We start from the raw sequence: 14478 nt of genomic DNA, 5'->3' as shown, positions 1-14478 counted from the left end.
GGACAGACATGTAGGCAAAAGAGCAGGGTGGAGTGTTAAAATGGCAAGCAACAGGGAGGTTTGGGTCATTCTTGCGGACAGACCGCAGGTGTTCTGCAAAGCGGTCGCCCAGTTTATGATTGGTCTCTCCAATGTAGAGGAGACCGCATTAGGAACAACGAATAGGTGTGGCTATGGGTACCCGCATGGGCCCCAGCTATGCCTGTCTCTTTATGGGGTATGTGGAACATTCCTTGTTCCAGTCCTACTCCGGCCCCCTTCCACAACTCTTTCTCCGGTACATCGATGATTACTTCGGTGCTGCCTCATGCTCTCGTCGGGACTTGGAAAGATTTATTAATTTTGCTTCCAATCTCCACCCCTCCATCATTTTCACGTGGTTCATCTCTGACACTTCCCTTCCCTTCCTTGACCTCTCTGTCTCAATCTCTGGTGATAGACTGTCCACCAATATCCATTACAGGCCTACCCACTCCCACAGCTACCTCAACTACAGCTCCTCACACCCTGCTTCCTGTAAGGACTCCATCCCATTCTCTCAGTTCCTTCGCCTCCGTCGCATCAGTTCCGATGATGCTACCTTCAAAAACAGTTCCTCTGACATGTCCTCCTTTTTCCTTAACCGAGGTTTTTCACCCATGGTCATTGACAGGGCCCTCAACCGTGTCCGGCCCATCTGTCACGCATCCGCCCTCACACCTTCTCCTCCCTCCCAGAAACATGATAGGGTCCCCCTTGTCCTCACTTATCACCCCACCAGCCTCCGCATTCAAAGGATCATCCTCCGCCATTTCCACCAACTCCAGCATGATGCCACCACCGAACACATCTTCCCTTCAGCTCCCCTGTCGGCATTCTATAGGGATCGTTCCCTCCGGGACACCCTGGTCCACTCCTCCATCACCCCCTACTCCTCAACCCCCACCTAGGGCACCACCCCATGCCCACGCAAAAGATGTAACACCTGCCCCTTCACTTCCTCTTTCCTCACCATCCAAGGGCCCAAACACTCCTTTCAAGTGAAGCAGCATTTCACTTGCATTTCCCCCAACTTAGTCTACTGCATTCGTTGCTCCCAATGCGGTCTCCTCTACATTGGAGAGACCAAACGTAAACTGAGCGACCGCTTTGCAGAACACCTGCGGTCTGTCCGCAAGAATGACCCAAACCTCCCTGTCGCTTGCCATTTTAACACTCCACCCTGCTCTCTTGCCCACATGTCTGTCCTTGGCTTGCTGCATTGTTCCAGTAAAGTCCAACGCAAACTGGAAGAACAACACCTCATCTTCCGACTAGGCACTTTACAGCCTTCCGGACTGAATATTGAATTCAACAACTTTAGATCTTGAACTCCCTCCTCCATCCCCACCCCCTTTCCGTTTCTTCCCCCTTCCTTTTGTTTTTTCCAATAAATTATATAGATTTTTCTTTTCCCACCTCTTTCCATTATTTTTAAATCTTTTATACTCCCCCCACCCCCACTAGAGCTATACCTTGAGTGCCCTACCATCCATTCTTAATTAGCACATTCGTTTAGATAATATCACCAACTTCAACACCTGTGTTCTTTTGTTCTTTTGTCTGTGACATCTTTTGATGATCTTCTATCACTGTTTGCTTGTCCCTACAACCACACCCACCCCCCACTTCTCTCTCTCTCTCTCTCTCCCCCCCACCACCACCACCACCACCTCCCCCCCCCCACCCACCACCCACCCCCCAAACACCTTAAACCAGCTTATATTTCACCCCTTCCTTGGATTCACCTAGTTCTGTTGAAGGGTCATGAGGACTCGAAATGTCAACTCTTCTTCTCCGCCAATGCTGCCAGATCTGCTGAGTTTTTCCAGGTAATTTTGTTTTTGTTTACTATTAACACTAGTAGTGTTAAACACTGACATTTTGAGGACTGGAGAACAATTGCAAACAAAACTGTAATTACCTCCAGGTATATGCTGATGTTATTTGTTCTTGGTAGGAGTAAGTCAAGCTGCTATTACATGTGTGGGACTGTGTGTGTCTCATCTGTGCCACTGTTTTTCAAATGGAGGGTCCACTGACAGCTGAAGGTTTAATGTAAAACTGCCAGAAGTATAGTTTTTAGTAGACTATTTGGATAGCCAGACTTAACAAGATGTACACTTAGCTTGCAGCCTGCTTATGCAAGATTTGCATTGGGAGAGTTGGTATGAAGTGTAAAATTAGCCCTCGTTCATCAATGATCCACTCAACATGAAATGCTTGCCTTCACAGAGCTGTAGAATCACTGTGTTCTATATGTGTTCTGTTGCTTGGGAAACTATACAACTTGGACACTATATGAACATCTGGAAAACTTGTATTATCTAAATACTACACTGATCTCCAAAAAGCTAATATGCAACCATCACCATACGTTTGAAAACGTCTTGCATACATTGTGCTTTCTTCTAAACAAAAAATGTATATTAAAATTAGGTAGGAAGAGAGAAAATCAATTGTATTTGTGTTTTCTCTTACACTGCTATTGCTTTGATTGAACTGTCTATTTTTGCATAATTTCACAAAATTTTGACTACCTGGCTGTGTTAAGTCTCAGGCGCTTGCTGATAATAGCAAACACCCATGTTAGAACACTAATGTGAAGTGAGATGAGTTAAAAATAAATACACGTGCAACTTTACCCTGAATCATATTCCATTTTTGGCCATGTAGAGTGTTAGTTGGTATGATTACATTTTGCCTTGAGTAAAATTGAACAAGAATGAAACAGCCAAAATATGATGAGGATAGTGGTCATATACATTTGCAGCATCACAGAATAATAGGGTACGAATCTGTCATCATGCAAATTTTCAGGTTGTACATTTGAAGAAGTGCTTAGGTTCACCCCATGGGGGTGAGCAAGGAGAAGATCACTTGGCTACTCTTGTACTTTTAGCACATTGGCGGAGGCCATGGGTACTGTGCTCTGTCACTCGTGCAGCATTCTGATATATGGATAAGGAGCATGGATATTAATATTTTTCTATTGTCAGATGTTTGAAATGATACATTTCTGCTTTTTATTATTGAGCAATGACATGGGAGTATGTTTTGTAGTTAACAATGTTTAGTATTTCAAGGGTTCCATTTGTCAAATGTTCTTGGGATGAATTTTGATACTGTCAGAAACCTATCTATGAATCATCTATCTATTTAAGAATGCCAACCTCCATTAGTCTTTGGCATGGTATATAAATTCATTGTAAAGGTGGGGGGGTGGTATTAAATGATAAATGTTTTCAGTCTCATAAGAGGAAATGACTGTAAGACGGTGAAACGAGTATAATCTTAAACAAAACAAAACCTTTTTGTCCGAGTAAAGTGACAAAACGTCATAAGATCTGGGATACTGTCTCTAAATTATTCATTTCATTACTTAATTATTTTACATGACTTGGTTTTAAAGTGCTTAGATGAGCATCAATTTAGTGCATTTTTGTGTTATAATACAGAATATGACTGCTGAATACAGCAAATAGACACTTTTTTCATTGTGACCAGAGCCCTATAGCAACTGTTTCATTAACAGCAACAAAGCCAGTTTGTATTTTAATGTCCGTAGCTGCTATCTCAAATGGCAGAGGTTTCAGGTTCCCTTTAGTTAAGAAACAATACAGTTTTTAGCTCAACAGTGCAAGCATCGCAAACAATAAGCAGTTTCAGTAAGAAGTGAGCCATGGCCCATGATGCACTTTGTTCATGGGCTCTGGGAAATTTGCTTAAATAATTGTCTGTTGTGTGTTATATGTCTTGTCTTTTGAAAACAAGCAACTAGAAGGACATCACATCTCGGAGAGTCGCAAGTCTTAAGTAATTACCGTACTTTCACGAAAATAACCTGCAGGGTATATCTTTTAAAACGTATTCCAGAGGCAATGCGGCTTATATTCGTGGGCGGGTTATATGTGCGACTTTTTTTGCAGATGGCTGGCCAACTTCGGTCTTCCTACAGGTAAGAGGTAAGTCATTGCAAAAGCGGAGATGGCTAAGATTTTAAACTGTGTGAACAAGGGAACTGTCTTAGCGTGTTTAAGGATGGGTTTAAATCTTTATGTACATGAATGAGAGGGTAGTTTTATCAGGTATTGTGTCGGGCCATTTTGACGCGGGATGGATTCATTGTGCGGGATTACACATGATTTACTTTTGTTCTCAGAAACACTTTGTAATAATGGTAACTAGGTTGCAGCCCAGGTTTTTTTTCGTGAAATTACGGTAACAGTCCAAAGTACAAGTTTAAAGTTAATTATAAAAGTTAGTGTTACCAGCTATTCTAGGCACCAATTTTAAGTAGCTATGTAATAAAGTGAATTACTCTAAATGGGAATTGATACCATTAAGCAGGGATCAAACTGCTAATTTTTGTCCCCAATAGTGATGATGTTTGGATGGTATCAAATGTCCCATTTTCTTTTTTGTTTCTTTCCAGCTCGGAAGCAAGAAATCATCAAGTTAACTGAACAACTGATCGAAGCCATTAACAATGGGGACTTTGAAGCATACGCGTAAGTTTAGAGATCATCTTTCCCATCATTAACACTTGATTACTGTTGCCCTCTCAACATCTGGTCGTTCATAGAGATTTTACGAGATATTAAAGGCAAATAACATTGATGATACACAAGTGCCAAGCACTGATCATCTCCAGCAAGGGAGAATCTAACTATCACACTTTGACACTCACTGAACACCCAACGATCAACATCCTGGGGGCTCCTACTGACCAGAAACTGAACTGGACCAGCCTTTTCAATACTGTGGCTACAAGAGCAGATCAGACACTGGGAATTCTGCAGTGAGAAACTCACCTCCCGACTCCCCAAAGCCTGTCCACCATCTATAAGGCACAAGTCAGGAGTGTAATGGAATGCTTTCCGCTTGCCTGGATGAATACAGCTTCACTCAAGAAGCTGGACACAATTCAGGACAAGCAGCCGCTTGATTAGCACCATATCCACCACCACATCCACCATCTTAAACATTCACTTCCCTCTACCACTGATGTACAGTGGCAGCTGTGTGTACCGTCTACAAGACGCACTGCAGCAACTCAGCAAGGCTCCTTCGACAGCACCTTCCAAATCCCAGACCTCTCCCACCTAGAAGGACAAGAACAACAGATGCATGGGAACACCACCACCTGCATGTTCCCCTCCAAATCACAGCCATCCTGACTTGGAACTATATCACCGTTCTTTCACTATCATTGGATCAAAATTCTAGAACTCCGTTCCTAACAGCACTGTGAGAGTACCCCCACTAGACAGACTGCGGTGGTTCAAGGTGTCTCACCACCATCTTCTCAAGGGCAATTAGGGATGGGCAACAAATGCTGGCCTAGCCAGCAATGCCCACATCCCATGAAATTAAGAAGAGATCAAAGTATTGAAAGTTTCCATGACAGTCAATGCATGGACACTTTTGAAATGTGTTCGGATATTGGACTGGTGCAACCTGTGCAAACTCCCAAGTGGTGAGAGACACCCTCCTGAGGGAGAGGACCTCGTACCTGGAGTATATCCTTAATTTCTGCACTGATGTGCAGCAGAAATTGTTTAGCATTAATGTGGAAGTGGTTGCATACTGCATCCTTATGATTTTTGATACTAGGGGCAACCATTCCAAGCAAGTTTCCCCATACTTTGCTCCTGAATAAATAATTGCTTGCCGTCTTGTGATTTAGACCTGAATGGCAAGAATAGGCAGGGCAGGTGCAAGAGTATTAGGCACCTTAAGTGAAGCTTCAGTTTGCAGCCCCCCGCACCACACCCCCCTCCCCCAGCCAACAACACCCCATAATTAACATTAGGAAGTGAATTTTGTGCATGAGTATGCACACAAATTCTGCATTTATAATTAGATTTACTTTACATAAAAAAGGAGAATATTATGATACTGATGGGACATTCATCTTATTGTTAGACAATTCACAAGATATGTACTAGAAGAAATGCACATTATGAGTAGTATGGCTTACCTGAGATAATACTGTGCTTCTGTAACAGTTACTAGATCATTTTATGCACAATTTACACAATCAATTATCATTACAATACAACAGACTTGATTAAATTACGTTCTTTGATATTTACTGGTTCGTAGTTTTTGAATAGTTATGTAGATGGACAAATTTGTAAAACTGTTGCATAAACAAATCAAGGGAAATAAAATGAAATTTTGGGAAAGGCTGCAATGTAAATACATGAAAATCTATATGTGTATCAGTATGTGTGGATGTATATCAGTAGATACAGGTTAATTCTCACTGCTGAAGCCTGTTTGTTTACTTATCTAGTTTTACGAATGGTTCATTCATCTTTTTTTGCCAACCCCAAATTTTGTCACTCTAGGCAACTGCCTAGTTTCCCTAGTGGTTGCACCAGCCCTGAGAACATGTCACTTTTGTCATTCATGAGCCTCAGCAGTGTTTAGAATTTCCATTTCCATCAGGTAATACTTTTATTAATTGTTTTCAGGAAAATATGCGATCCAGGATTGACCTCATTTGAACCTGAAGCTTTGGGTAATCTTGTTGAAGGGATGGACTTCCACAGATTTTATTTTGATAATTGTAAGCAATTTTTTTACACTTCATGTAATGCAATTTAATGCTGAATTGGAAAGTATTTCATGAAACTGCAAAGTAACAAACAGTGTCCTTACCTGATCTCTCCAGCAGAGAATGTCCTTGCTTCAACCACCATGTACAATCATGATTTCTTTCTCCTTGCCCTCAGAACAGTTTGGGACCTTGATTTCTACCCTTGATGCTCCTATAATCAGTAAATAATTGGTTATCATTTGGGCATCAATTATTCCTGTTGTCTGTTCAAAAATATCTATCTCTTTATGATGTTTTGATGTCCCATCTGGTAGTTTGGTCGAGAACTATTAAAGCATCTAGAGAGAGAATTTAGCACAAATTTTATGAATGCACGCTCAGTGAATATAATTTCTTCATGTGCTGTCCCAGCAGGTGAACTGGCATCATATATTAAGAGTCTGATTGGCATTTGATTAAGAGGCAGCCTCCCCAGCTAGACTCCAACACCAAAACTACTGACCTATCAACAAACTTTTCCACCTCTACCATAACAAAGAAAATTAATTACCCACCAACCATCTCCCCTCCAATATCACATCTCTTATGTTCTTCTCAGGCGATGCACAACCTGAAGTGTTGACAGGCAACTTGTGCCCATGCTTCGACTAATTTCACTTGAAATAGCTGTCAGATTGTGTGCGGGTAACCAACTCCTCTCTGCCTCCCTGGGCAGTGCCACATCACCCCAGCAGTATGGCAGAGATTAGGAGTTCAGTGTCCAATTTTAAATTTCATTTACTGAAGTAGCCAAACAATGCACTTATGCTTAGTAAAGTAACTATGTTCAGAACTTAAAGAATAATGCTGATAATAACTGGAAATAGAGATGGTTTTTCTTATTCTTTATGTGGAGAATTCCTGTTGATGGGAAGAAAATGAACTGTTAAACTGAACTGACTATAATTAACAGAACTATTGTTCTCTCCCTTCTCTTGTGTAGTATTATCTAAAAACAGCAAACCCATCCACACGACTATTTTGAATCCTCATGTACATCTGATTGGGGAAGATGCCGCCTGCATAGCATACATTCGCCTCACCCAGTATATAGACATTCAGGGTAGGCCACGGACAACCCAGTCAGAGGAGACACGGGTCTGGCACCGTCGGGACAGCAAATGGCAGAATGTTCACTTCCACTGCTCGGGTTCTCCAGCAGCACCACTCCAGTGAAGGTACAATTGCAAAGTTGGGAATGAAATGATGGTACCATCAGAGAAAGGGAAATGGAGGTAGTTTATAATGGGATTTGGTGAGCATCAATTCGCCATGCTCATGCCTTTTTTTTAGCATTGGTGTGGATTAAAGTTGGAGTTGCCAATTCAGAGGAAGCCTAACTTGTAAATATCTGAAAGAATGTTTGACAGCCTGTGTACCAGCCGAATGGAGGGTACTCCAGACTGTCCATCTTACAAACTCCACCACCATTCATACGTAGCAGACTCAGTTCACAGGTATCACATTGGCACACTTGTTTGGCATGAATTAGCAGCTGACTGGATCTCCCAAAGTGATCATTTTCTTCTGTTTCTTCTTCCTCTTCCCATCACCCAACATTTGACTGTTCCCAAACATCTGCTTAGTTGCCACCACAGAGAGTTCTTGAGAGGTTTGACAATGTGTGTGTGTGCACATATTTATTCTGAGGAAACAATGTAAATACTGCAGCTCCTGGTTACTTCACTAATACAATTTCTCAGCCCGGATTATAACATGGGATCTCAGCACAGACAAGGCTATTTAGTATCCTACAGGTGAATGTGGGGAAGATAGAGTACACTGTCTGTGGATCTCTCTGCAGTGACATTGCACTCACTGTTTTGAGGACAAACTTTTACCATTTGTGGTTAAATAGAACACTACATAAAACTATGGCACACAGTTTTAACAAAATATGCCAGAATGTGCTGTATAATCTAGAATGACTCACCCACCTCAAGCGACAAGTCATTATCTCTCAGGACATTCAAATTGCTCATACAGTATAAAAATAGAAAATGCTGAAAATAGTCACCAACTTAGGTAACATCTACGGTGAAAGAAACAGTTAAGATTTCAGATCAAGGACCTTCTCACTGGTCCTGGATAATGTTAAAGCTGTAATGGACTTTAAGCAAGTACAGAGATGAGGAAAGAGGGCAGGGAAGAGCAAAAGGAAAGGTCAGTGATAGGGTGGAAGACAGGAGAGATTAACTTGCAGGAGGAATGATGGTGCAAGTCAAAAACAGGTGGTAATTGAACAAGTAAAGAAACAAAGGATAGTTTTAGAGAAGCTGTTAAACGGAATATCAAAATCATCAACCAACAGTTGCTGTTTAAAAAAAATGGTGGCAGAGGTTCTGAACTCTTGAGCTTCATTGGAAATGTAAGAGGCAGAGGACAGAGTTGGGATTGGATCAGAAAAGTTGAAATCAATTCCCCTGCCGTTGTAATCTCCTCCCAATGTAAACTTGAGGAATATCAACTGGGCCTTGATTTGGCCTTTTATAGCCTTCTGGACTCAACACCGAGTCCAACAATTTCAGATCAGAGACTCTGCTGGGTATTTTCAGCACATTCTGTTTTTATTTCATATTTCCAGAAACTAGTGTTTTGCTTTTGTGAATTTCATATGGTATCCACATCTGATAAACACAAAGTTATTTGGGGAGACTCCAAATACCTGATCAAGCTTTCAGTCCCTTCAAAACTCATCCTGTTTTTTTTCCACATCACAACCAGGGGTGACACTCGAGCACCATACATTTGAAAATGCATGGCATGTTGTCTGGTGTGACAGGCATGCCTGCATTTTAAAACCTGTATTGCTTTTGTATTTAAAACATGTGCCAAGTGCTCCAACTCAACTTCAAGGGTTTGCATTGAACACCACAGAAAAAAGAACAAAAAATTATTTTCTTCCTTATTCCTTTCAGTGCCATACTTAAGAGTCTGGTATACATAAACAGCAACTCCACTTTGATGTCATTGTATTTTCACCATGCTCATGCTACTCGGCCATGTTGCAAGTAAAATTGTTCACAAAAAGCTGGAAGAGCCTGCTTTTAACTTAGTTTAAAATTTCTCTGCAGAGCTGAAGAAGTTGGCAGAGTTCTGGCCCGAGCAAACATTCAAGCTGAGCCGCGACCTGGTGGCCTCTGAAGACCAGCAGTAACATGCACGTGTCCGCATGCACATTATGCTCCTGGTGGCTGCATAATTGTCACGTTCGTGGAACTATATGGTGTTTCTTTCAACTGTCTCAAGATGTAGACATTAACAAAAAAAACAAAAAAATTTACAAAATCAAAAATGGCTACTGTATACGTACTTTATATAATTCACATTTGATGGCAGTGATTTGTACAATTCATTCAAAACATTTGCCAAAGCATGAAGGTTAAAATTTAATGGTGATCATCCTAATCTTGGAGGGTTAGTGTTCCATTTTATATTTTCTTGTACACTAAAGACGTATCACTTATTCTTTTGAAAACTTAAGTTCTGACGTAGTTACACTTGACTCAGTGAAATTGTAAATGAGGCCCTGTCACAACCACTGATACTTTTGGATGGTTTTAAGGCAGAAGGCAGCCAATTGAACTAAGCGGCCAACACTTCATTCAAATAGGCCTCACAACCACTTTTTAACATGTGGAAATAATTACTTCTGATATAGTCTTCTGCCATCACCAAATTGTCACAAAAGGTTGCTTTGGTGCAACTTGAGTATATGAAGAAACACAGCAACCTGATTTTTTTCATTTCTTATACCTTGTGTGTGCTGTATTGGGGGAAAAATGAGTAGCTTTGTTTATGGATTTTTCTCTCGTTTCATGTGAAATGTGTTGATTTGATATAACGTTCAAAGAAAAGGTTAATTTAAAAGGTAACAGGTACATCAGCTGAGATAAGTGATCTGTGAAAACTGAAGAGGCTTGGGAGAACTCCTCCCTGGTTCTATTCATTTAAGAAGTGAGTGAGTTAATTATATCATGTTGAAGTAGCAAGATCTAATTCGGTGTTCTTTACTGTTTTGTTATACTGTGCTACCAACTCTAGGGTTTAAAGAAAATCCTGTTGCCATTAGTTAAAATTGTATATGCATTTTTACAAATGCATGTTATATATTTATAGCCGATAATTTTTGTGTTTAACTTGCCATGGGTTCAGATGATGTACTGAGCTTTATTGTTTTCAAATTGCACAGTCTTGGATGCGTGTTGTAATACAATCTGATGCCTGAGTTCAGTCTGGCTGGAAGGCCTCTCAGAAAGGCATGATCACTTTGTGGTTTCTTTGTTAAACTTGTGTAGGAAATAGCTTATTGAAATAGCCAAAAAAAATGTTTTTTTGCATGACATAATTAATCCTGTTGGTTTCCAAAATGATTGCCTGTAGAGCTCTACATTTGTCTTTCCCTCTCCTTTCTGAGCTTTGTAACGGCATAATACTTTTTTTGTCTGCTGATGTGTAATGGAAACCTGGTTTGCATGCACTCGATCAACTGCTTAACAATTTTGTGCAGGGGCTGTGGAAACGCATTGAGAGGACTCCTCATCGTGTTTTTATGGATGTTTTAAACTAGACAGCTTAGGGGTCTTAAGTGTAATGAGCTGTGTGTGGATCATATTTTTTTATTTTTTTTACAAGGGCTGTGGAACCCATGAATTAAACAAATGAGTTTTACCTCATTTAATGCCTCGCGTGGCTTGAAGTGTGGAAATGCTGATGTTGCTGGAGATATTTTTACGGTTGAAAATGATGGACTATATTTGCTTTTTACACAGCAACTTGCCTGAATATGAAATGTGATTTTTTTTAATTATTCAAGTTCTCTGCAGCTGAAATTCTGTCAGGTCTGGTTTATATGAGGACAAAAATATTATGTTACAGGATGTGGTCTATGTGTTCCTCTCACCATTTAAAATTGTTGATTATGTTAGAAATAAAACTTGACATTATGACTAAAGTGTGAACTTACTGTTTTGTTAATGATTTGTATTGTAATGGTGCTTTCTATCTATTGAAATTCAGCCTTTTTGCAGTCGAGAAGAGTGACAGTTATAGACACCACAAAAATTCTGAATTCCAGCTGTTAGGTTAAAGAAAAGCAGTGAGCATGAGTCCTTCAGTATTCCATTACAGAGCAATATTTTTCAGGTACAGTTTTTGAATTTTTAACTAAAAGAAACTTACAAGCCCATCCGCTTCTGCTGCATGTTGCCAATTATTACACTATCCCCACTGGAAGAAGGGGAAGAATAGATGCAATAAAAATACAGAACCTTATCATAACAGAAATACCTGGAAAAACTCAGCAGGTCTGACAGCATCTGCGGAGAGGAACACAGTTAACGTTTCGAGTCTGTATGACTCTTCAACAGAACTAAAGAAAAATAGAAACCTTATCACCCTGTTGAGGTGATAGTTGACCTGGACTAGTCCTCATTATGCCAGTGAGCTCCTGATTTACGAGCCAGCTGAGTTCACATATGGAACCTGAAGGGTAGGACACCTTTGTCATTGATTTTCTGGTTTGTATTCCTACTCACGCTTAGCTAACCCTAAAAGCCAATGCGTCACGGATGGCTTCAGACTCATTCTAGTTTATTTTCATTTTGTTGACTATTCCCTTGAATGCATTTGTGCTCAAGGCAGATACTAAACAACTGAAGAGTTATTCTATCTAGATATTCCTTGAAGAAGAATCTACACAACAGCTTTCAAATCAACAGAACATTCCAAAATATTTGAGTCAATGAATTTGGTTTGAAGTGTAGTCATTGTTCTTTCAAAACAAACAAACAAAAAATCAATATACACACACCAATGTCACACAGAGTGGCTGTGAAAGAGCAGTTCATCTGACTTTTCTGGTAATGATTGGGAGGTAAATGTTGGGTAGTATTGTGCTTCTCCCCTTCAAGTAATGCTATGGGATCTTTTATATCCACCTGAGTGTGCAGACAGGGTCTCAGTTCAACATCTAACCAAAATGCAGCACCACTGTCTTCCATCATAATTAAATGACCAACATTATGTGGTCAATTCCTGGAGTTGTATTTGAACCTACAACCCCAGTGGTAATAGTGCTACCACTGAGCCAGGGCTGACACTGAGAATAACTGTTTCTTTTACTAAGTGTCACCAACCTCCTTTTTTACAATAAGGTGCAATCAGTAATTATTAATTAATGTTGAACTGTCAGACATGTAATATTCTTCAACTGCACCCACAACGCACTGTTTTACGATAACTTAATGTGTTATGTGCAGCCTAGCAGAGAACACAACTTTTATCCCACCAGTTCAGACTCAAATATAACCCGAATGACTGATACTAATGGTATCTTGGTTATTAAATTGCTGGCCACCCAACATCAATTTCCTTCTTTGGCATCCATGTGATATTGTTAACGGTTCCCTCTCTACAGAGACTGTCTACCACCCTCCTCAATATATCCAGCCCTGACTCTTTCTGGCCTTGCAAATTACTGGTCCGCGTCCCAACCTTGCTGAAGACCTTGAATGTTGCTACCTCTGAAGTCCTTGCTCATCTTTCCCGCAACTCCACATTTGAGGGTGATGGTCAAGGGGTGTTTTTGTGACTGGATACCTGTGTCCAATGGGGTTCCACAGGGATCGGGGTCCCATGATTGAGGTGTATAAAATTGAGGGGCATAGATATGGTAGACGGGAAGGAACTTTTCCCCTTGGCAGAGGGACCAATAACCAGGGGGCATAGATTTAAGGTAAGGGGCAGGAGGTTTAGAGGGGATGTGAGGAAGAATTTTTTCACCCAGAGGGTGGTGGGAATCTGGAACTCTACCTGAAAGGGTGGTAGAGGCAGAAACCCTCATAACATTTAAGAAGTACTTGGATGTGCACTTGCAATGCCACGGCATACAAGACTACAGGCCTAGTGCTGGAAAATGGAATTAGAATAATTAGAAACAAAAACAGAATTACCTGGAAAAACTCAGCAGGTCTGGCAGCATCGGCGGAGAAGAAAAGAGTTGACGTTTCGAGTCCTCATGACCCTTCGACAGAACTTGAGTTCGAGTCCAGGAAAGAGCTGAAATATAAGCTGGTTTAAGGTGTGTGTGTGGGGGGCGGAGAGATAGAGAGACAGAGAGGTGGAGGGGGTTGGTGTGGTTGTAGGGGCAAACAAGCAGTGATAGAAGCAGATCTATCACTGCTTGTTTGCCCCTACAACCACACCAACCCCCTCCACCTCTCTATCTCTCCGCCCCCCACACACACACCTTAAACCAGCTTATATTTCAGCTCTTTCCTGGACTCGAACTCAAGTTCTGTCGAAGGGTCATGAGGACTCGAAACGTCAACTCTTTTCTTCTCCGCCGATGCTGCCAGACCTGCTGAGTTTTTCCAGGTAATTCTGTTTTTGTTTTGGATTTCCAGCATCCGTAGTTTTTTTGTTTTTATCTTAGAATAATTAGATACTTGATTGACCAGCACAGACTCGATGGGCTGAAGGGCCTTTTTCTGTGCTGTAGACCTCTATGGCTCTATGACCAATTCCAGTCAAGTTTCAGCAGATAAGGCCTTTATTAAACTCTCAAATGGCATCCCACAGCTTTCGTGAACTCTCCTTTCTCATTTTTCCTATCTGCAACCTTTGATTCAGTTGACCACATCATCTTCCTCCAATGCCTCACTTCCTTTGTTAGCTGGGTGGGTCAGCCTCAACTGGTTTTATTCCTACCTACCTTGTTGTGGCCAGAGACTCTCCTGCAAAGGTTTTTCTTCCCAATCCCTCACAATTACCTTTGCTATCCTCCATGGATGTATCATAGGTTCTCATCTACACACTGCCCCTTGGCAACATCATCAGGTTCAACATGTACA

The 14478-nt window shown here is 41.0% G+C and overlaps 1 protein-coding gene across 50 annotated transcripts in view; it reads left to right on the top strand.

Moving 5' to 3' along the window:
* The window catches only part of LOC121289984 (calcium/calmodulin-dependent protein kinase type II subunit beta), a 256532-nt gene extending 244958 nt beyond the window's left edge, over window positions 1–11574 (top strand). For all 50 annotated transcript variants that reach the window (XM_041210030.1, XM_041210078.1, XM_041210026.1 and 47 more), the window contains 4 exons: window positions 4454–4529; window positions 6501–6595; window positions 7569–7803; window positions 9700–11574. In XM_041210030.1, coding sequence (XP_041065964.1) covers window positions 4454–4529; window positions 6501–6595; window positions 7569–7801 — 404 coding nt within the window. In that variant the 3' untranslated portion in view covers window positions 7802–7803; window positions 9700–11574. The remainder of the gene's footprint in view (window positions 1–4453; window positions 4530–6500; window positions 6596–7568; window positions 7804–9699) is intronic.
* Window positions 11575–14478: the final 2904 nt, after the last annotated feature.

This window comes from Carcharodon carcharias, chromosome 17, assembly GCF_017639515.1.
Source record: "Carcharodon carcharias isolate sCarCar2 chromosome 17, sCarCar2.pri, whole genome shotgun sequence".
In the NCBI taxonomy this organism is placed as follows: domain Eukaryota; kingdom Metazoa; phylum Chordata; class Chondrichthyes; order Lamniformes; family Lamnidae; genus Carcharodon; species Carcharodon carcharias.
Note: the sequence above shows the minus strand (reverse complement) of the source record. Positions and strands in the feature narration are given on the sequence as shown.